Source organism: Styela clava, chromosome 13 (assembly GCF_964204865.1).
Source record: "Styela clava chromosome 13, kaStyClav1.hap1.2, whole genome shotgun sequence".
NCBI lineage: Eukaryota > Metazoa > Chordata > Ascidiacea > Stolidobranchia > Styelidae > Styela > Styela clava.
This window is the reverse complement of record NC_135262.1, coordinates 1080684-1104269: the sequence shown is the minus strand read 5'-3', so window position 1 is coordinate 1104269 and position 23586 is coordinate 1080684. Positions and strand designations below refer to the sequence as shown.

The window sequence follows — 23586 nt, the reverse complement described above, 5'->3', positions numbered from 1 at the left end:
CTGTAATTAACTCTATGTTCGGTAATGCAAGAAATGGCAAATTACATGTCACCAAGCATGCGGAGTTTAAATCTGGGAAATTTATTGTAAATACCTAATCTGGTTTGACGTTTCTAAATTTACTGAACGGTCGGTACGTTTTTTTGCAAAATATGGAATTGAAACGAAACGTAAAGTGCAAAGATAAGCATATAACATCATAACGCAAAGACAACGACTTTTCAATTTTTTTTTTCTGATAGCAGGCGCCGTTGGGAAATCTCTCACAATTCAAGATTGAGTTGGAGACGCGCGAGTTCGGTGTCCAAACAGAGCGGAGCAGGCACGTGGAACCGGATATCCGAATAGTGAAATAACATTCGAATATTTCATTTTTACTCTGTCTTCTTAGGAGTTTTAATTTTATTGCAGTAATACAAATTAGTGTAGAAATAGCTGTGATGGACTAGCCTGAAATTCTTTATCAGTACTTTTAAAAAACAGATTGTTGCATGCAATGAATCACAATGATGGTTTGAAGCACATACCCCATTTTACAGGCGCCAACTCGCAAAAGCACTCTTAATTAAAATAGCCCCGAAAAATTTTGCTACGGTAAAGTATAGGAAGAATTTTCCGGGGTTCAAAGGTCGGGGAAAGGTCCATACTGAAACAACTCTGTGGGCTACAAATAGAACAAATACAGGTGGGGTCAAAGGTCGAAAAACATAAGCGGGAAATTATTCAAGCATATGAGGTAATTTGCTTTATCGACGCCTTGACGGCAGGCGCTTACTATGCCCCGTTTTATTAGGTTGGCAGACCGTGCGTTACTCGGGTTTACTTTATTATTGTTCGCATTTCTATGTACCGGTACTCTTGGTTATTTTTTATTTCATAATCTCACTAAAAAAGAGACGGTACTTGAATAGACTGATAACAGCTTCAGATAAAATGCAAAAAAAAAATTGTTTTTGCCTTGACATTCTGAAATGACTGTATGCTGGTATGAGGTCTTGCTGTCTTGTGATGGCCTCTTCTCTGCTTTTGTTTAAGCCGAGCTACCTAAACGTGACCAAGAGCTTTTTAGAAGACTGGCAGATGTCAGTCTTTAGGTCATCGCTGTCTGTTTTATTTAATTTACTGAACTTTAACTTACCGAATTTTTAGAATCATATTTATAAAAATGTCACAAGGTGTTGTAACAAATTATTTTTCTAAAAAACGTCGGGGAGGATATATCCAACCATCGAAGCGTTTAAAACTATCAAACGATACTCCAGCTCATGAAAAAGTGCAGACAGATCGTCCAATAATTATTCAACCTGAAAAATTTGTGCAAGAGATTCGACAAACAAGGCGGCTAAGCACTAGAAAAAAATCTACTGCTTCATCCCAGCCTCGTCGTAGCACAAGGAATTCAGTGAAAGAAAAGCCAGTGCTCTCGCTGGATGGTAGGTTGACAACAATCAAATTTTTTGCGGGAAAATAATTATTTGAGTTTCTGAAATAGAACTTCATAAGTTATTTGGTTTTACTTGAATTATTATAATAAATCTTTTAAATTAATTATATTCATCGTATTGAACTCCCGGATTTTGGATAAACTACTGAACATCGTCATTCAAATCACAAAGTCTAGTTTTTGGTAATTATTTCTGTATGTATTCTGTTGAACAAATACACAATATGATATAATCCATTTTCGAATTAATATCGCAAAATGTTTTTGGGCGTTTTAGGTTATTACTAGGCATAAAGTGTTCACACAGATAGTTTCGCTAAATTGTGTTTTTTTTGCTATTGTTGTTGGGAACGTTAGCTTTTATCAGCAATTAATAAATTTAAATTTTATCTAAAATAATTTTTAGTACCTAAAGATGGCTAAAGCTAAGTCACATGGGTTGGATATTTTAGCCCAAATTGTTTGTTTTTGCATAAAATTTAGCTGCTACTTGGCATTCCATCGAGTTGTTTTTTCAGCTAATATAGTGCTCAGCTAAGACTTTGGTTTAATCTGTGTGTCTATATATTCGAGCATTACTCCTATGCAGTATGTTATCTTTCTTCAAATTCATATTTTTATGCACATTGTGTCACACCATGATGTTCTGTCAGACTTGTTTTCATGAAACATGGTGCCAGCTGAGGCCTTGCCGAAACTGTTTTACCTTCATCTATTCATATATTTGAGCATTGCTCTCTTGTTCATTTGGATTTGATTAAAATCTCTTTCAATATAATCAGATTACTTCAATGACATTCCTGACACAGAAGAAACAAATGAGAACTTATCGCTTAGACTTTCACCTACATCATCTGAGAGTGGCAGCTCGATATGCAGTGGGATATCGACACAAAGTTCGTTAAAAGAAATTGTCACTGCGGCTAACGATGATCATGATATGCCAGTGACTCCATCAAAACGACAAAAGGTTGGAGCAGTATTCAGTTGGATATTCAATACCGAGTATTGCTTGTGTGAAAATTACTGCTTATGTCCTATCCCACTCAATAATATCCAATTCAAAATTTTTTTTTAATAATTAATGTAAATTCCACTGTTTGTTTAACTAAAATTTGGTTCAAATTTACTGAAAACTTAAATCTAATTACTGCATATTTTCACAGACGAAAGATAATGGAGAGGAATTAACTCAGAGAGAGAAACGAGGTCGTGCATCACCGAAGAAAGCCGTGTTCGATTTCAAAGTTTTAGACAAATCAAAATTGGAAGAATTAAAGCCAGAGACGGATTTCTCAACCACACGATCAAGACGGAAGAGTGCTCGAAAGAAATTACTTTCTGATGAAGCTGAAGGTTTCCTATTGAACTTTTTTCTCATCTCAGTAATTTTTCTCAATGAATGTGTGGGGCTAATTGGATCTTTAAATACAGCAAAATTTAGTGAAATTAGATATTTTAAGAGTGATGTGAAATATTCTTCTGACTATTCATCACATTGAATAAAACACGCTTTAACTAGGTGGTTCCCAACCTTTTCCATATATATCCCCTTTTTTCAAATTCTCATTATAGTTCACTAAGCATAAATACTCATGTCTGTTTATGCTTATTATTTTACATCATTAGCTAGTGTCAAGCGCAGCCTGGTTTTTGTAGCACAGAATTTTTTTCTTGAAAACCAATAAAATTCCATCCTTAGGAGAAAAAAAAAGTTGAACTGAAATGTTTTAGCGTCTAGAGTTATATGTGGTTGCAAATATTGATAAGTTTCGAATTTCAGTGAGCAGTACTTCAAGTAAGCCTTTTAAACATTTGTAGATTCAGCTCAGCCAACAAAAGGACAGTCAAAACAGTCTGATGGTCCAGAAAAAACACTGGAGAAAAATGGAACGAAATCAAAACCTAAACCGACTGAAAACATTGAAAATGTGAAAAAAACAAGGTCACGGAAAAATGCAACCTCTGAAGTTGCTGAAAAGACAAATTCAATGAAGAAAACAAAGAAATTGGCCGAAAAGCTTCTGGCAAAGAAAAAAGTGAGTTGAAACAAAATTCGATAAAGTTTAATTAGAGAAAAATTATTTCATACTGTAAATAATAAATGGGTTGATATTCCTGGGCTTCGACCCCAAACGTTTTCTAAACCAGATGATGATTTTTTAATTCAATTTGAATTTCCATGAATTTCATACTTTAAATTACATACTTGTTTTGCAGGACACGCCAGATACATTAAAGGAAACACTGAAAAACTCCAGTAATTTGAAAGATTTGCAAGAAACATTACTGAAAATACGGGAACAAAAGAAAAAACAACAAGAAAAAGAAAAGGCGAAAAAAATTCAGAAGAAAAAGGAAAAGGAGCCGCGGAAAGAAGTTGTCATTTCACAAAAGCGTGAATTCGCGTATGAAACATTACACAGCCTTGCTCAAGAAGTTCCCAAAGGATTGCCTTTACCTTTCAAATATAAGGTACGTGTAGCTTATTATTTTTAGCAGTTAACTCTTACACACACTGAAATGTTACTATTTTGGTTCATCAGACAAAGACAAAAAAATGTATAAATAAAATCAATTTAATACTAAATGATAATAAGAACTTGTTTACTTTTCCTCGTTCAGTCTCCCCTGTATAGTGTGTATATGATACATTCTGAGATATTATTTTCGGTACTCCCGTAGTATGTGAAGCAAGATGGTGAACACAGAAACGTAGTAGTCTATGTGTACCAGGTTAGGGTCAGGCCAAAATTTAGTCCTATTTTTCTTACAAGTTTGGGAACTAACTAAGTGACTCCCATAGTATTTGTACCTGAAATCAGGGTTGTCCAAAACGAATCGAATATTCGAATGTATTCGAATATCAAAGTATTCGAATACCTTTTCGGCTGATTTTCGAATAATTCCGAATAGTAGCCACTTTTCGCCGTAAACGTGGTGTTTCGTTTTACGGGAATCTTCAAACGACTTTTTACGCTGTCTCACGTATTGTAATGACGATGAAATAGAATCGGCATTTTGATTGTTTATATCCTGTGCGACCGTACGTCGCATAGTGTTGCGACATATTTGCACGTTTGCGCGGGTGGACATTGCCGACATTCGTCTACGAGGCTTTTAATTTACAAATTCATTTCCATTACGTCAAAAATTCGTCTAATGAGTCGCTTTTCTAGGCGGGGTGGGGGCGTCTAATTGTGAAAGTATGTTTATTTTATTTTTATGTGGCCTGCTTATTAGTCTTCTCAAGCATGATTTGTGTAACCTTATATTTGGGTCTTAGGGTCTGCCAATCATGATATTTAATCGCAGGCCGGTTATCGTTACTTTAAAAGAGAAACACGGCCACCGAGATAAAGGGATTTGTGACCCTTTCGTTTTGCCGATTCAGCAGAACACGACAGGGACAGGAAAACACAGCTGTGAAATTACCCGTGGACATACAGTGTAGTACTTATCACATTTCAAAATTATTTCAACATTCGTGTTAATAGGTTGTCCAAAATGATTGCCGCTTTACAACTTAAATTTACCGCTCAATTGTTAAATATAGTTAAATGATCTGGTTCTAAACATATAAAATTATGAGCGCATATTAGGATAACTGAACAACAGGGACACAATTTTTTCACCCGTCTTATTGGAGGCCTATATGGAAAAACCCCTTTTTTGAGTGCTAAAAATAGACATCGTCCTGTTTGCCATGTGGACTTACGGAAATACGGTATTTATAGCCGTAATTGTTACGTATCCAATAAATTGTCACAAGTTGGAAAAACAAGTCGATTTATTAGAAAATAATTTCTGGCAAATATTTTTGATAACGATAGTTAAAAGTATCGATCCTTTACCAAGATGATTTTTGTTGCGCAAAATAATCCAATCCATGACTGGTAACAGCATTTATTAAAATGTCATGCTGTATTAATTTAATTCTGTTCAACGTAACTCATGGTTGTATCGACAATCTGTGGACATAAAATGTGTGGTGAACTGACCGATTTACCAACATTTGAGTTATGATAATAGAATTAAATTAACACGGTAAGGCATTTCAAATAGAGGTAAACTCGCGATTAATATTAATTTTTGATTCCTATTTTCGTATTTACAAAATACGACGGCGATCTGTGAACTTAGAATGTGTGATAAACTACCCGATTATAAATAGTTTTTGATTCCTATTTATAAAATAATAAAATTATTATTACTCAAACATAGAACGGCGATCTGCGGACTTAAAATGTGTGGTAAAGTTCCCGAATCACAAAAAAAATTTTCACAAGTCAGAAAAATAACTCATACTTTATCCCGCTTATCGGCAAATAGTTTGGATAATGGTTGGTGTTTAATTAAAAGTATGGGCGTTTTACTAGGATGATTTTGTGTTGCGCAAATATTCAAATCCATCACCGATACCACTATTGTCGTATTAATTTATTTTAATTCTGTTAACATGACTCATGGTATATGAAATATATACTGCAATGGTCTGCAAATATGAAATGCCTGGTAATATAGCTGGGTTGTAACTTCTAGATAGCAGTTATTCCATTGCTTATTGTATGGAAATTCCTACATACATTTAGATAAGCTTCAATTAGTGGATTTTATTTTCGAAGTATTCGAAATTTCATATTCGAAAAAAATAATTTCGAATGTATTCGAAATAGTGAACTATTCGGTATTGGCCATCCCTGCGCTGAAATTATGGCCTAACCTCAACCTGGTAGTATACCTGGTATATAGTTCCGGTGTCCACCATCTTGGTTCACATACTACGGGAGTACCTCGTTTTCTGATATAGGTTATTATTAGTCTTAATAGCTTTCTACTTTTATGCTTCGTAGGAATTTTATTAAGGCTTTTTAATTGCTCAAAATAAAACTTGAATGATTTCTGAAATTTGATAATTTAAAATATTGAATAAAAACTTTTTTCAAGCCTTTTCTGCCCATGTTTTTAGATTCTCGCTGAAATGTTCAGATGTGCTGATACAGTAGTGGGGATGTTGTTCAATCGTCAGCAAGTCACTACGTGGGCAACATTGCAGAAGTCAGTCAAGGACATGATTAGAAAGTAAGTCGAGAATTCTTCATAGGGTCAAAAAAACTGATCAAATAGCTTAAACACATGGTTTAGGAACATTTATTCTTAGAGAAAAGCCTAATTATATAGGGGACCGTCTTCTCTTGTCCGGGTTCCAGACCATGTATGCCAGTTATATGTTTTATATGCATAGACCTGCTGGTAGGAGCCGTAAAAGACCAGCTGGTACATGAACCAAATATATAAAACAGCAATAAAGCTTATTATTCCAACATTACATATTGGTGAAGTTAAAGCAGTAAATATGCCATATATCTTTTGTGCATGTCTTTAGATAGTTATCATCTTTTTTTTGATGTCACTTGACTCTAAACATAATTTTTATTTATTTCAGGAATTTTGAGCTGGAAAATCTTAGCCAGATAAAATCAGTGTTCCCATCCGCATATGAGTATCGTCAGGAGAAGGGGATCATGAGCTACAACGACCACATCAAACCGTCTGATTATCAGCTGACCCTTGAACCTATATTAGATGAAAGAGGTTAGCGTGTTTCCATTTTATTTAATATGACACTCATTCGTGGCTTTGGGCCAGCCGAGACCCTGTACAAGCAGTCCTGATATCTAAACTGTGGAGTTACTAAATTGGAACGAAGCAGCCATGAGACAAATTTTCCGTTCTGTGCTTTATAAGATTATTGGAATGAGGAGATGTTTTCAATTTTCCTGACATTTTCTTGTTCTAGAATGTGATCAGTACGGAACTGATTCACGTAAGCTAACCAGTGGGATGATGGTGAAACGACGACATCACTTTCTGGTTCAACTTGTCAACATTGTGAAAGATCATCATAAGGTAAGCAGGGTTTTAACTCCTGTTTGCATTTTGCATCATTTTTAGACATTTGTTTCAAGGTTTTGCTCACTAAAATTCTCTGGACAAGCAGAAACTTTTAATACCTAAGGCCTTGTTTCGACGTTGCGCATCTTATTTTATTATATCCTAGTTTGAGGGGCGGTGGTTTTATCAAAATTTCGAAGATATAGAAATCTTGGAATCATTCGATTTCGATTCAGAGTCGTCTCTAATTTATCATGATGACATTCTAGAATTAGAATGAGTTTCCTATTGACGCACATCGGAGTCATAATGGGTCGTTACTTTTACCTTGGTGCGCTACTTTACAGCTGCCCTATAGTACATCTAATGTTTTTATTTTTGTTCAGAAATTTTTATCAACTCTTGATCCACCGATAGAAGTTGAAAGCGACAAGATATTGCGTTGGCATCCACAATTTCCGCTTGACGGAGTCCCTGATGTGAGCCAATCAGATCTTCCGAAACCACCAGACCATGAAAAGGAAAGGTGCCACAGTGCAAAAGATGTTTTGGAGAAAGCAAGGAATAAATTCACTAAAAAGGTGAAGTTATTATGAGACTATGTAGTAAATCTTTGGCTGTGGAATCTTGAAAATTCACACCTAGCTTCAAATTTCAAACTCAGCGATCAACTAAAATAAAAAAGCAGTCTCGATTTTTGAATCTGAGACTTTGAAATTAGGACTCTACCTCTCACTATACTGTCAGAAAAAACAAGCCAAATTCTGACTGCACAGCGCTTGCGACAAAAGCTCAATTTTCACTGATATCTCATTTAATGTTACAATCGCAGAAAACATGCATGACAGAATAATTAAATTTTGCCAACAACAAAGGATGTGATGAATTAAATAGAAAACACCATTTTAGACAGATTAATATTGGTAGTATATATTTTTGTGCGAAGTCACTTATCTAGCTCTAAATAAGGCCAAGATACCCAAGATTTTACTCTGTATCAGTATTTGCCTTTCGGAGTCAAAATGTGTTAGGTTGACTTTTAGACCACGAAGATCAGAAAAATAAAAATTTAGCATTTATTTTTCCAGGCTGTCGACGCTCTCAAAAAAGTTGCAGAAAAAGCATCTTTAACGCCAGAGAAATCTCGCCACAATGCTGTGATCATAGAAGAAAACAACAATATAACGCCAAAGAAACCTCAAACTCCAGTGAAATCTGCACCCGCTTTGAAAGGAGTCTCATCATCATTGTTAGCAAAGGTTCGTCAGATTTTATTCATCCTTAATTCATTCGCTCGGTGCTCCAGAAGTATGTGTACCAATATGGAGGTAACTAATTTTGTTCGCCTACTTTACATCAAGTTGTGTAAAGGGACTGAAACCTATGAACAGGGGGTATATTCACTTGGCTAATACAAACAGTCCTCGAACTTGTAATAGAACTGAAATAAGGAAAATCGGAATAAACAACAGGGCAGAACCCCACCCACTTTTTTCAACATCAAATTTTCCTATTTTAGATTCGAGCGAAGGAAGCTGAAAAGAAGTTGAAATCTATGGTACGATCGGACAATGATTCCAGAAAGCTTCAACAACTGATCAAGTTGCCTGATGTTGCAAGAGCTCTGAGAATGTATCCTTTGCACAATCAGATATGTGATTTGTACAAATTTGCTCGAAGCAAGGTCCTCAGCAAAGAGATCACTTATATATTGTGAAATCCTCTAGTTGAACTTTAGACACAGCATCCCTGCAGCTGAAATTTCAAATTCAACCAAAGTTCGAATTTTAATATAACGTCAAAATTCATTTAAAGTAAACTAATAAGTAAATAAAAAAGTTGTTCAGTTTCATGGATAATTTTTGGCATATATCTAGGCGTTTTTCACAAACCCTTTATTGGTCAAATTTGATACAATGGACTCCTAATGAGTTGGGCCACACTATGTCAGTGTCATAAGGTAAATATCTATCTCTCCAATCGGAATGCCATCTACTCATTTATAGTATGATAAAATCAATTAGGTGTTATACAAAAACTAGCAATAATCAGTGTGTGCAAGAGCATAGTAGCTTGTTACTTCAAGCTGCCTTGTTTGGGTGGGATACCACAATTTCAGACTAACAAATAATCTGACACTAGGATTCCTTAACCAAACGTTTCCAGGTTATTTGTGACAGAAAAAAAGGCAGCTTTACCATTGGAATACATCGCTGATAAGCTTGTTAAATGTTGCACTGGGATTCTGACACCGGGTAAGGTTTTCTCTGGAGGAGATGAAAGCTGACTACTAAAGATCTTAATCATATGATGAACCATGCTTTTAAATTAATCACCACTAAATTCTAGTAAATTAACAGTTGTTTAATAAGTAAATGAATACCTCGCTGAGTCATTAAGTTTCTTTAACAGACCCATGGGACTCTTGATGTAATATTTTGAGGACCTATGGTGTAGCTAAGTGATCGTGAGTGATTGAAGTGACCCCCATTCTAAGCTAAATATAGCAGCTCTGCTTGTGTGTACAAAACGTGATCTAAAAATTTTCTTTTTTTAAAGCTGTTGTGCAAGAGCATGTCGTATTGTTAATCGAACATCAACCAACATGGATATCTCGAACGACTGTTCGGAACATTTGTTACGTGAGGATGGATAAGGGAAAAGAAATGTCTGATATTATCACTGCTTTACAAAACAAAGTAAAAGAAGCTGAACGAGCTTGATTCCGCAGAATATTTACAATGGTAATATTATGTGAATAATTCTGCCTGATTTTATCAAAAGTGAAGAATTGTGTTGAATGAGACTGGCAGAACTTTAGTAATAATGTGCTTATGTGTTTCATTCTGCCAGTGTTTTTATCAGTTTAATTATGTGGACTGTACGATACTTGTCGGTTGTTTTTATCAATATCATACTATTATGACATTTGGTTTGTGAAAAAATAGATGGGCTATTTAAAGTTTTCTGTGGCTACTTTTGAGTGAGTAGAAGTGACATTGCTACTTCTGAGTGAGTGTCCATAACTCTGCTCATCGATGGCTCTCCATTACTTTTGAGTGAGTGCCATAACTCTGCTTTCTACAAATCATCTCCAAAAATAAATCTTATCTCAATAGAACAATAAGTTTTATTATCCTTCCACCTACAAAAGACTTGTATGAGGCCCATTCCTAGACCAAATAATGATTGATTCGACTGTTGAAATAACTATGACCATCTGTGTGTCATTTATAGGCTAGGATAAATTCAATACTTCTGACATTAGGATATACTATTTGGGTGGTATCTAATTTGGTATGTGGAACCAGGCATACCAATCTTTTTTTTATCGCACTGTAGTAGCATTTATTCTGAGCATACTGCCACTCATAGCGTAGTGTTGGTATTTGTATTACAAAAATCTAGCGAATCTGTCAAAAGCGCAATTTTGCAATAAATGCTCGATCTTTCATACTAAACTGCCAACACACGTCAATATGCCTTTTTGTGCCTACAAGACCTTAATATGCAGTCCTGTTAGTTTTCAATATCCTTTTCTGATCTCACTTCATCCACCATCCTTAAACTTGACGAGTCCAGAAGTTACAGTATTTTTATCATACGAGAGATAACAAAACTGCTCAGGTGCACGTATAGTTTATGGCAGAGCATAGAGACCATTTTTATTAAAAAAACTCACTGGTAATTCATTTAGTCTTTTTGCTGCTGCTATTTGTGGGTTCGTTTGATTATGATTTACTTTCTATTTTCGCCAATTCTTTTATTTCATTTTTTTCGATGTCGTGCTATGTTGTTTTTCAAACCATGGGAATAAAACTGTGAAACAAGGTTAGACTTCTTCTCTGGGTCGTTTCTTGAATCAGTAAAGTTCAGGCTGATATAGTTGCATGTCTGGGGGTAAGGGAATATTGGGTTTACAGCTCACTGTTTGTTGGCTTGAAGGCATGAATACTCGTGGAATATTATTTATGCTAAGTGTTGTAGCTGCTCAATGAGTTTGTAATGGAAGAGAGGGTGGGATTGAAATATTTGGTGTCATGTGGTAAAGATGGTTCCATTACATTTGAACCTATGACAATTGCACCTGCATACTATTTCATCCATGGAAATTTTTTTTGCTTTACGGATATTTGAACCTATACTAACCCTAAATCATAGATTGAACCCGCGGATATACACATGGGTTCAATGGTACGTCACCGTTGAAAATCTATCGCTCAACACCCAAGTATTTCCATAAATAGGATCCTCTAAAATCTCCCTATTTGCTTGTTTTGAGTAAAAGTTCGGGATACACTTCATAAAAAATAGAACAATGTTAAAGCTAATTGTTTTTGCACAAATATTTTTGCCGATTCTATCTTCCCGCAAAACTACATCCTCCCATATTCTCTTATTGAACAGCTACAATCACTGCAATACGTCCGTTCCACTGAGTCCGTTCCCACAAAACTCAATTTTCACACAAAGGTCGATTATATCAGACAAAACTTCCATTCATTTCAGTCAAATAACATTCGCGTAAATGTTCATTCTCTCAAATTGAACCGAGAAAAAGCTCGTCACGTAAAGAGCTTCAATGCGAGTTCATCTTATCAAATCAGTTTTGCGCAAGCAACCGTAGGCGCCAGCAAATGTATTTTCACGCAATGGGTCATTGATATAAATATACAACCTGAAATTAAGATTCTGTTTTATTATGATCCGATCGTATGTTAGTCGTTGGATCCGATCGACCAAAAAGAAATCAAATGAAGAAATTTCATAACTTACTGGCGTCATCTCGCGGTTCCACTAAACCTCAAAGTATTGCAACAGATGGATTTAATCACAACGCCTACGTCATGCCGTCTACGCGTGTTTGACGTTTGTCTGTCTTCTGAGCGTTTTTAAACCGCTATCATTTTTGAGACAAGCGCCGGAAGACATGGTTAAATATAAATTGTATTATTTTCTTTCACGCGGAAGAGCCGAAATGATCGGGTTTATTTTTGCCTACGTTGGAGTTGATTATGAAGATATCAGAATACCCGACAGCGAGTGGCCGAAACGCAAAGATGGAATGCCACTTCAAGAGATGCCAGTTTTGGAAATGGACGGAGAAAGATTGTGCCAATCAACCGCTATATACAGGCACCTTGCTCGCGAGTACTTACTATATGGATCGACTACTAAAGAAGCGTTTTATATTGACATGTATTGTGCATGTTTTGATGAAATTGGACAAAAATATCCTTTCAGAGAGCAAGACAAATCTCGTAAGGAGTTATTAATCAAAGACTTTGAAAAATCTGCGCCGAAATCTCTTCTGAGGGTAGAAAATTTAATGATGAAGTATGGACATGGTAGTAAGTTTATTTTGAATAAAATCAGCCTGGCCGACTTTTATTTGTTGTCATTTGGCGACTTCTTGTTGCCATTATGTAGTGAAATATTTTCTGGAGTGCCAAAAATTGCGGATGTCTATGAAAATATACGAAACCACCCTAATACAGTAATACATGGTTTCGTGGATCAAAAAAAGGCCGGTAACACAACTTTAATTTGATAGTTATTTTTGTTAAACCTTTTTTTTGCTTTTAGTATCTTAAGCATACGGGTATATTCAATATTTTGTATAGTAGACTACAGTAGTCTGGTGGCAAGTTCTGAAGTTTGTTCAAAATAGGGTTCAGTCCCCAAAGATTGTGAAGAATACTAATAGACTTAATCTGAATAGAGGAGTTGGAAGTGACTACACTAAGAGCTATTTATTGAACCCGAGACAGGGATGTCAGTGGCACATTGCTTTTAACTATCAATGTCATCACTGTCCAGCTGTCTGTCAGAGGCGCAGTTCTTACCACTTCATGGCAGCTCCAGCCACGAACGAACCGAGAGAGATTTATTTCCACAAACAATGAAAAAACAATATTAAATAAATCGTGGCAGCTCTTGCCATGTTTTTATAGCGCTACTCAGTATTCAGTAATCAGTATTAACGGTATATTCACAAATTAATGTACCAGATTTTAATTGATCATGTGGAATTATATCTACTTCAGTACTTAAACCCTAACCTTAACCCCAAATCAATCAAATCTGTATCCATAAGAAAAACGTTCCAACTTACCCAATATTTTTCATCATAATAGACAGCCCTGTCTTTACGGCCCACCTGCCGCGGTTACGGCAGCAAGATTTTACCTGCCATTGGTTTTCAATTTGCTGCCGCGGTAACGGCAGCTCGACATTGGTTTGTGGCAGCTAAATAGTCAAGTTGCCATGAGTTTGGCCACAGCGGCCATGGTATGGAAATACCGCCATGGTTTTGCGGCAGCTGCAGATGCCACAGCATACTTATAACTGCACTTGGTCTGTCAGACACAAGTGGAAGTCTTGGGATAAAATTTGAGAATCATATCATAATAATCACTTATTATTGTAGTAATAACTAATGCATATGGCAAACCTTTTGTCTAGTTACCGTACCGGTCCTTGTAGAGTAGTTAGCCAGTTTTTGAAAGTACTGTATGGACTCAATGATGGAGGAAGACGTAACCGACCAACAGTTACTTGAACCACCCTGCGGCGACGAGGAATCCAGTAATCCTTTTGCACATAACTATTTTTGCATGTCATTCGAACCTGCAAACACAAACATCTGTACATGGTAATCAGAGGTGCGGTGGCGAGCTTATTCCTAACCCTTAGCATGATGTGCCACACTGCCAAGCTATTAAATCTCATTCATACGTAGGCAAAAGACCAGTCAGACTGTAATTGAATTTAAAATGGGGTTGGCTGATAATTGATTGTGTTTATGTTTCAGATGTTTCTATAATTAAAATTATATTCTTTATTATTTTTTTTATAAATCAATGAGAAGAATGCGATATTGAAAAATTCCTCTTGTTTCAAGAACTTTACAAACTGAAAGTCTATGTCATGGAAAATAATAAACATTTCTGACAAAAATTAAATATTTTTAAATAAAATTGACCATGGCTCGACATCGGAATATTCGTAACGCAAAAAGTTACGACTACGACTATGATGACGATGATATTTTCGGGCAATCATACGAAGATGATTACGGTGTTTCTCCAGGCACTATGGCGCAATACTCTTACTCAAGATCGAGACGGGATGATTTTTCTACTTTTATGCCATCGGAGTCGACTGTACAAGAAGCAGATGAGGATGCTTTTGATGAAATGGATAGAGGAGGGATGCAGGAATCAATGAATACTGAACAGAAATCACAAACCGGTAATGAGATTCTTATCCAATCTTGTATAGAGATGATGCATGACGTTGTAGGAGAAAGCTATTCAGATCAAGCAATGAAGGAGGCAGCAATTAAAGCTGATTTTGATGTTGAACGCGCCATAAACTTTCTCCTCTCATCTCCAAAGACAGAAAACTGTCCAATTGTAACTCAAAGTAGTGGGTTAGAGTTTTCCATGAATCAGCCCCCTTTGGAACAAAGACAACGCAGAAACCGAAGGAATAATAATGATTCGGATATTTCAGCACCGAGTACGGAAAAACGAAAATCGAATCCTAATATTTTAGCTAATCAAGGTCATGTAACCAAAGTAGTTTCATCAACTACTCCTGGAAAAACTGGTTTTGCCATGAACAACGCTAATCAAAAAGACAAGGGAAGCTATAGAAATACAAACGGAGTTTCGAGTCAGCCAAAAAAATCAAAACCCAACTCAGGAATTACTTCTGTCGATTCAAGTTTTAAAAATTTGCAAATTGAAAATGGTGAAGTTAAAAAAGCAACAATACCAAAACCGTCTATCCCGCTGCAAACACTAATGGTTGAAAAAAGTGAAAGCGCCTCGTTATCACCAAATGTGAAACAAAAATCTGAGGAACCTCAACCTTCTATTGTGGAATATAAGAACACAAAACACGCTGCTGATATTATTGCAAAATACGAAGAGCGCATGAAACTAGCAAAACCTCTTATAAGCATGGTCGTTATTGGTCATGTTGACGCTGGAAAATCAACATTAATGGGACATATTCTATATCAGTCTGGTGAAGTATCTAAACGTGCTATGCATAAGTACGAGCAGGAGTCACGGAAGCTCGGGAAAGCATCGTTTGCTTATGCCTGGGTTTTGGACGAAACCGGGGAGGAAAGGTCTCGTGGTGTAACAATGGATGTTGGTCTCACTCGATTCGAGACAAAAAACCGAGTCATCACACTCATGGATGCTCCCGGTCACAAGGATTTCATACCTAATATGATAACAGGTAAATATTCAGCATTTTTGCTCCTGCACTATGTTGGGAAGGAATGTACAAAATATAGGATGAAATTCTATACCCATCGCCTCACCCAGGTTGTAATAAATTGGGTAGGCCAGGACAAAGCTGAAAGATTCTGGCTCTTAGCAACTCTTTACATATGCTTGCTTGCATAGAGCTTTGCTCAGAGTGAAAGGCTTATAATATGTTGTATAATAAGCGGTAATTCGTATGCCTACTGATTAATTTGAGAGATATAGCAAGCTCTTTCAAGTTCATCATGAGTTCGGATAAAAGTGAAATTTATTAAAAACAAATTTTTTAGTCATATTCATGGCAAGCCCCTCGGCCCCCTGGCTACACCTATGGCCATTCATTTATCGGTGGCAGAGTCTTATTTGTAAAAAACACCTCAAGCAAAAACTATTAATAAGTTAAAAGCATAAGTTTCGTTCATATAAACTAATTATAAAATTTATTTTGTAGGCGCCTCACAGGCAGATGTGGCAGTTCTTGTCATTAATGCAACGACCGGAGAATTTGAAGCTGGTTTTGATCTGGGAGGACAAACCAGAGAACATTCATTGCTGGTTCGATCTCTCGGGATCGCTCAACTTGCCGTCGCCATAAACAAATTGGACACAGTCGGATGGTCACAAAAAAGATTCAATGATATTGTTTCAAAGTTGTCTTCATTTCTGAAACAGGTTGGTTTGGAATTCTATGGTTTTTGCTCTGAATTGAATTCCCATTGAGACTTGAAGATCTCCACAAGAATGGTTATTTGCTATTATTACCAATGCTCGCGTTTCAAGTTCAAGCTGGTCATTTTTTGTCTTTCTGAATCGGCTAGCTTTATTCGGTGGAATGGGGAAACGCTACAACTAGCTTATTAAACTCTTCATTTGGGGTTTACATAAATTTTGACTCTTGACTTAGAAGAAAACCAATTTCGATATCACAAACTTTAGCATATGCGATGCTTGTTTGCTTGGTGAAAAGGCTTAAAAAACTTAATGCTTCTTGAGTTTTAGTCGGTACGTTTTACTTTGATAATACCCAATGAAAGTCTATCATTTTGAGTCTTGAAGGATTCAATTTTTGATTCAATTCAATTTTTGGGCCCAAACTTAAGATAGTTTGAAAATGAATCAGGCCATAATATTAACAAAATCAACGAAAACCTATGTAACTCTTACTCCATAGCCCAGTGGTCGGGAACCCATTGCTCGCGAGCCATATATGGCTCTTTTGGTGACGGCATAATGGCTCCATATTCTAAGGCTAAGCTTACTATTGTTACGAGATTTCAAACTCTTTTATAGCCAAATTTGGCAGAAAATCTGCCAATACGTTTGAGAACGTGTGCCCAGCCGGGTCGTAGTTTGCTGACCCCTGGCCTAAACAAAAAAAGTGTGATCCGTTCAAGGCCCGCAGCGACAACACGCAGAATCAGAATATACATTAAATGTATATTGACATTGTAGGCTATGTGTTGACTTTTGGGTAAAAATTTCAAACCTGGTTAAGTTAAGAAATGCTTGCTATATGGCTCGCACGGAAATGCATTTGAAAATATGTACATTTTATGACTTTCTTGACCAAAAAAGCTCCTGACCCCTGCCATGGCCCTTGCAAATACCAAATAAAAAACTTAAAACTTTTGCTTTTATATTTAGGCAGGATTCAAGGACTCTGATGTTACTTTTGTACCAGTCAGTGGATTACTGGGACAGAATCTGACAAAACTAGGAACAGACGAGAAATTGACATCTTGGTATAAGGGACCTTGTCTCGTTGATGTGATTGACAAATTCAAACCTCCACAAAGACCTGTGGACTACCCTCTACGTTTCTGCGTAACTGACGTAGTACGCGGACAAGGCACTGGCATCAATGTCAGTGGTAAAGTTGAAACTGGAGGGGTAAAGGTCGGATCAAAAGTCGTGGTATTACCAGCTGGTGAACAATCTTTAGTAAAGGGAATAGAATTTCATGACGGCGCCCGTGCCGAAGTCGTACTTGCGGGAGACCACGCCACACTAACATGCCACGGAGTTGACATCATGAAAATACATACAGGGAATGTTTTAAGCGACATTAAAAATCCGATTCCAGTCGTTTCACGATTCCAAGCCCGAATAATAATCTTCAATATTGCGGTCCCGATAACTCGTGGGTTTCCTGTAGAATTACATTACAAAGCTGCATCTGAACCTGCAGTCATCAAACGGTTGTTGAGTGTTTTACATAAAAGCACGGGCGAAGTTGTCGCTAAAAAACCCAAAGTAATTTTGAAAGGACAGAATGTGATGGTACAAATGATGACCCATAGACCTATATGTATTGAGGAATACCATAAAGTTAAAGAAATGGGAAGATTCACGTTAAGGTACGGAGGGTCAACCATAGCTGCTGGTGTAGTTACAGATGTTTTAAAATAAATGCTGCAATTTTGTGTTACTGTACAGATGGGTGAATCAAGTTCATGCAACGAAATCAATTACGTTAACTTCCCCATACCCAACATGGACTGGTAACTGCACAACAGGCCATGCTCGCATTACGAATAAAACAGTCTTGTCTCACTCCAGAGATAAATAAAAAATCTATATAAACAATCCGTGAATAAATTGAAGGTCTTTCTGCGTACCTTCTTATTTTTAGGTGTTTTCACTTAAATCAAGGCTCTTTTCAGTTGGCCGCTAAGTATTTCAAAAGCTAATATCATTGAAGTGCTGGGCAGTGGCGTATCTACGTAAAATGGCGCCCATGGCAAAGTCCAAAAATGTCCAACTTAATAGTTGTTTGACAATTCATAATGACTATTTTTGAATTAAGATACTTGTACGTTATTAATTGGGTGAAAATACGAGTTTCTGTTATTCCCAATTTAAAATTAGTTCATTGAAACTTTTCATGACTAATACTTTTCGCACTTTTTTGCGCCCCTGTTCAAGCGCCGCCCATGGCACGAGCCATGGCTGCCACACCCTAGATACGCCACTGGTGCTGGGATCTTTTCAGTTCAGCCTCGGAAACCCAGTTTTTTACCACCCTGGGCAAGATGTGTGTCTTGGTCATTTGTCTTCTGTAACAGAAGGTATAATAAACGTCCTAACTTTTCATTTATTTCTTTTGAAATTGCTTGGCTGATTATCATGAGCTGCATGCTTTACTGCAAAGTATTTGGTAACTGGATGAAATGTGTGCATCGATTCGGGCCCTTTTCTTTATAATTTTAGCAATAATTCTATTTTCACACTAATTCGGGGTGGTTTTTGCGTGTAACTGTGAGAAGCATTGTGTCTATTAGATACCACTTGTACATAACGGTACTGACTGGTTTTAAATATAGGTTTCCATGTTCAGACAAATCATAGAAAGGGTCCGTAGCCCTGAAGTGTTGCCTGTTATAGTACAATTTGATTGAGATTTCTTAAATAGTCTTGCATTCTTCAAATTGTAAAGTCATATTTCCTGGTTCAATATTTAATTCTTTGCCATCCATAAGCTTACTGTTATATTTATTGTATTTTAACTTAATTTTTTGTTGTAAATAATATAGAAAATGTGGTTCTGGTCACGCTTGTGATATACGGCTGCAATGCCATTTAGAGGGTGTCGATTCTGCAAGTTTCAGTTCGCTGGTTTCAACTTGTACCTATGATTCCTCTTTAGTGGTGTAGTAGTTGGTGTGCTTGCCCAGTAAAGGATGACCAAGTTGAGTAAGCAAAATTATATTCCTGAGTCTTATAAATACTGAACTTTGTTTATCTTCACCCATGACTGGCAAATAAGAAAAGAAAAACAGATTCGAAAGCTAATGGAATCTCCAATGCCTTTTCCCTTTGTGAATACTCCTAATTTGAGTCAGGCGTTGAAATTTCTTGGCTTGGGTGCTTAGATAATATTGGGCTTCTTAACAGCTTTGACCATTATACAATATGTATTTGTGAATGATAAGACTTTGGCAATAAAATTAGTTTATTAGATGGGTTACAATCCGAATAGGCATATAGAATTAAGATCAGATATAATTGCATCAAGAGTAATATTAATCTTGGATTCTCAAAATATCATTTGATTGCGCAAGTGATTTTTCTAATAATAGTTTTATCATACTACCCTTTGAACAACTACATATTTGGAAAAATTCGTCATCAATATTGCAATTTTAGGTTCTCGAAGTGAACACTCATTTATGCTGTAACTTTATATAGAACTCTATTTTATGAGTCTCTGCTATTCCATGACTAGCGATGCTGTATGAACATGTATATTTCAAAAAAATATGGCTTAATGCTCATTCAATGTTTGTGTATGTCCCTGTCAGTGGTGAGGTTACAGGCATGCTGGTTAGTTGGGGGTAAAATTCGATCTTGTGAGTATGTTCGATCACGAATAATGTAGTACCCAGTCCACAGATTTTTCGATACTCCCGTAGTATGTGTACCATGTTAGGATTGGGCCATAATTTTATTATGATTTTCCTTATTTTAGATTTATTACAAGTTCGGTGACTGCGTTAATATACTCTAGATCAGTGCTCTTCAACCGGGTATACATCTGATAAAGGGTATACTAAGGGTGTACAGCCTAAGTCAGGGATTCTAAACTGTAATATAATGAATTATAAAAGATTGAAGCGGAGACAACAATGCAAACGAGACGCACATAAAATATAAAATGGTATTTACGCAAATAACCGACTCAAGCACATTGTTACGTCACAAATTATATAGATAATGCGGGCATGTGTCTGGGTAAAATGGTATTTACGCAAATAACCGACTCAAGCACATTGTTACGTCACAAATTATATAGATAATGCGGGCATGTGTCTGGGTTGATGATTTTGGCTGCCATGCATGTTGCATGATTTACATGGAGCATTATTCCCGTTCACGCTAAGGCAAGGCAGTCAAATCACAACGTTTATAACTAGCCTGTTAGATTGAATGATGATATTGCAATACAATCTGTGCTTGAAATTTAATGTCTACTTAGGAATTGAATGAACATAGGTGTTTGTAAGGTATACAAAGTTCTTGAAAAATTGTAAAAGGTATACCACGATAAAAAAGGTTGAAGAACACTGCTCTAGATATATATAATATCCCCCCCCCCCCCCCACCCCCCCATAGGCTGCAGCCCCTTTACACAACTTGATGTAAAGTAAGCAAACAAAATTAGTTGGTCATCTATATTTGTAAAATTCCTTGCTAAATTTTAAGCATATGACAGCGAACTGACACATCCAATAAACTTTACCAAAGCAGTTTGCAACACAGACATCATATATATAAAACAAAGTTGGATTGGATATTTTTCTTTGCAGCATGTTAATTACGGTAGATTGTAATAAATCCTGTAGTTTTTGTGCATGATAGCCCTTCACCTATTGTAGGTATAGAATAATTTGTATAGCCAATTCATGGGCTGTAGATTGTAAGTTAGTTTATTTTATCCAACCAGTAAAAAACAATCACATACAGTATTCAAAATAGAGGTAATAATACAATTTTACTGTGTTAGGGAAGCCGCGGAGAACCAAATCTGGTTATCGAGCAGCGACACCCAAGGTTTTTAATATCTAGTTAAAAGATCTGATAATTTGATTATAGAAATAGATAATTATCAGAGATTAGATACAAGAGCCATCATATCGCAGAAATGGGGGTTGCCCCACTTAAATTAAATGTGAAGTCCTGAATACAATTTTGTAAATCATTTGGCCAATTGACAGCAGTCAGTGTTATTCGATTATTCCATTTGAAGAAACTGGGCGCCAAACCAAGGCCATATTGAAGCAGAGTATTGTGGCCCCTTTGCCTGAACTGATCGCATTTCGGGTCACAGAATTCTCGTAGTATAGCGTTTCAAGTCACTTTACAAGCTCTTATTATGAGCAGACCCCAAAGAACGAATAAAGGTGACATGACGCCGGCTGCTGATGTCTTTTTTGCACCTTCTAATAGCTGGCAGAGTAGCATCTGTAAATATAAAAAATAATTCAAGCATCTGTAAAAATAATTTTGTATTGTTAAATTTGCTTCACATGGGGTTCCGAAAGGTCATGATCGGAAATAGAGGATTGCTTGTAATCACTTAATAACAAGACCAATCACTCCTCAACCAAACTTTTATTTAGATTTATATTGCTTTGTTCAATTTATTTTGTGGCAAAAACGTTATATAAATCTGAATGTAGATATAATTGGACCCAGAAATCGATTAATCATGACTGTTACTTATTAAAACTGAAAACTTTGAGGAATTCTATCTCACACTCCAATTCCTAAGATGAGACTAACCTTGAATAAGAACAGCAGCACTAAGAGTAACGAAACCCACAAAACTCTTCTAAATGCTTCTTTGTGGTTTCCTTTATGAAAAGTACGAATAAACACAATGGTGCTGAAATATAAAGTCATTCCATCCGCAGCAAACATTGGAATGAAAATCCTCCACCATGATATGTCAGCAAAGCTTTCAAGTTCAACCTATGAAGATGAACATATCTGTAATTATTTTATTATTATTGTTGTAATTATTTTATTATTATTGATATTTCAATGATTGGGTGAAGGGGAAGGGAACTATTTATTACAGGCAAAAAATAATTATTTATCGCGTTTTTTTCCTAAATAACTTCTCAGTGGTTATGTGTGTGTGTGGCTGGTGGGTGCATGTGAGCGTGTGTGAAATAACTTAATAATTTTAGGTGAGTAAACACGTACCACTTCCTCTTGGCAAAACCTTCCATCTTATATTTTGTACGTTATAAACCTTATCTAAGGTTTTGTTTGCTCCCCTGATTTCATAATCATTTTTTATTTATTTAGGATAGGATAGGATAGGATTTACATATTTATCCCGGGGGAGAGGAAAGCCGATAAGACGGCTTATCCATATGGCGAACCACGGCCTCTCGTCCGGTTACCATTCCAAGTCGGGTATGGGATTAGTTTTTACTGTATTGTTTGTTTTCGGAAGCATGGACTTGGTGGTGGAGGAAGCCGTAACCGACCAGCGGTTACGTGAACCACCCAACGACGGCGAGGAGTCCAGCAATCCTCTCGCACATAATCATCCCTGCATGGGATTCGAACCTGCGAACCCACGCAGAGTAATTAGAGGTGCGGTGGCGAGCGTATTCCTAACGCTTAGCCCGTTGAGCCACACCGCCGCCGCCATTTGTTTTTATCTGTCAAATGTATTGTTATGCTGATTATGGAGTCGAAAAAACTTATACCAATAATTATTTAAGAAACGTCAAAAAAAAAATTGCTTGCTATTCAACAAGTCTTCTAAAAACAGATAATTGAAGTTGCAGTATATCTGTTAAATTTATGTTGAATTTTTAGAAGTATAATCGAACATTTACCGGTATCAATATTTTTCGGTTAAATAAACCCTTTTTCGCCTTGGTACTATACAGTAAAAACTGATACCAGTATAATTTTTATCCCAAATTGTTGGAAAAATCATAAGTTAAACATACCTTGCACATGATGAGAATGGTGCAAACCAATAGGCATGATAGCTGGATAAAAATTTCAAAAGAAGAAAATCCGAGCCATTTTATAACATCCTTGTTAGCAAGTAACATTTTCTTCTTTCAATGGAATAGTCGGCGCTGAGCAGACGTCACACTGTCACAAGAAGCGGAGCTAACCGTATTCGCAGAGGCACAGGAAATGGAATAGTGCCGTTTATGCGAAAACCCTCGCTGGTAATTGGCGAGAATAAAATTTCGCGAAAACAGACTTTTGCTAGAAATTATTTATGGAAATTAATCAAATAGTGACGTATATGCACAAAAATCACCGACCAGGGCAGCAAGAATAAATTATTGTAAAAAAGAACTTTTTGTAGCAAAGTTTTCATATAAATAATCTTTTCAGTTTTGTGGGAACGTTTAGTCAGCTTCAGTACGATCAGCTTTGATCGATGAAGATGTTTATTTTATCATTGCCTCAATTTAACTTGTG

At 36.4% G+C, this 23586-nt stretch overlaps 3 protein-coding genes across 3 annotated transcripts; 2 read left to right on the top strand and 1 right to left on the bottom strand.

Moving 5' to 3' along the window:
• Positions 1-1139: 1139 nt before the first annotated feature.
• LOC120333320 (DNA replication factor Cdt1-like) lies at positions 1140-11176 on the top strand. The gene is made up of 13 exons (XM_078119186.1): positions 1140-1433; positions 2227-2414; positions 2611-2800; positions 3266-3483; positions 3665-3919; positions 6414-6526; positions 6891-7039; positions 7245-7354; positions 7726-7920; positions 8428-8598; positions 8859-8971; positions 9506-9594; positions 9899-11176. Exons 1-13 carry the CDS (start codon positions 1166-1168, stop codon positions 10060-10062), a joined length of 2223 nt encoding a protein of 740 aa, XP_077975312.1. The 5' UTR covers positions 1140-1165; the 3' UTR covers positions 10063-11176.
• Positions 11177-14147: 2971 nt separating this feature from the next.
• On the top strand, positions 14148-19175 carry LOC120333319 (HBS1-like protein). Its single transcript, XM_039400716.2, has 3 exons — positions 14148-15595; positions 16076-16296; positions 17269-19175. Exons 1-3 carry the CDS (start codon positions 14326-14328, stop codon positions 18031-18033), a joined length of 2256 nt encoding a protein of 751 aa, XP_039256650.2. The 5' UTR covers positions 14148-14325; the 3' UTR covers positions 18034-19175.
• Positions 19176-21070: 1895 nt separating this feature from the next.
• Positions 21071-23298, bottom strand: LOC120333330 (transmembrane protein 203-like). The gene is made up of 3 exons (XM_039400733.2): positions 23097-23298; positions 21907-22095; positions 21071-21585 (listed from the first exon to the last, which is right to left on the bottom strand). Exons 1-3 carry the CDS (start codon positions 23202-23204, stop codon positions 21472-21474), a joined length of 411 nt encoding a protein of 136 aa, XP_039256667.1. The 5' UTR covers positions 23205-23298; the 3' UTR covers positions 21071-21471.
• Between the last annotated feature and the right edge of the window lie 288 nt (positions 23299-23586).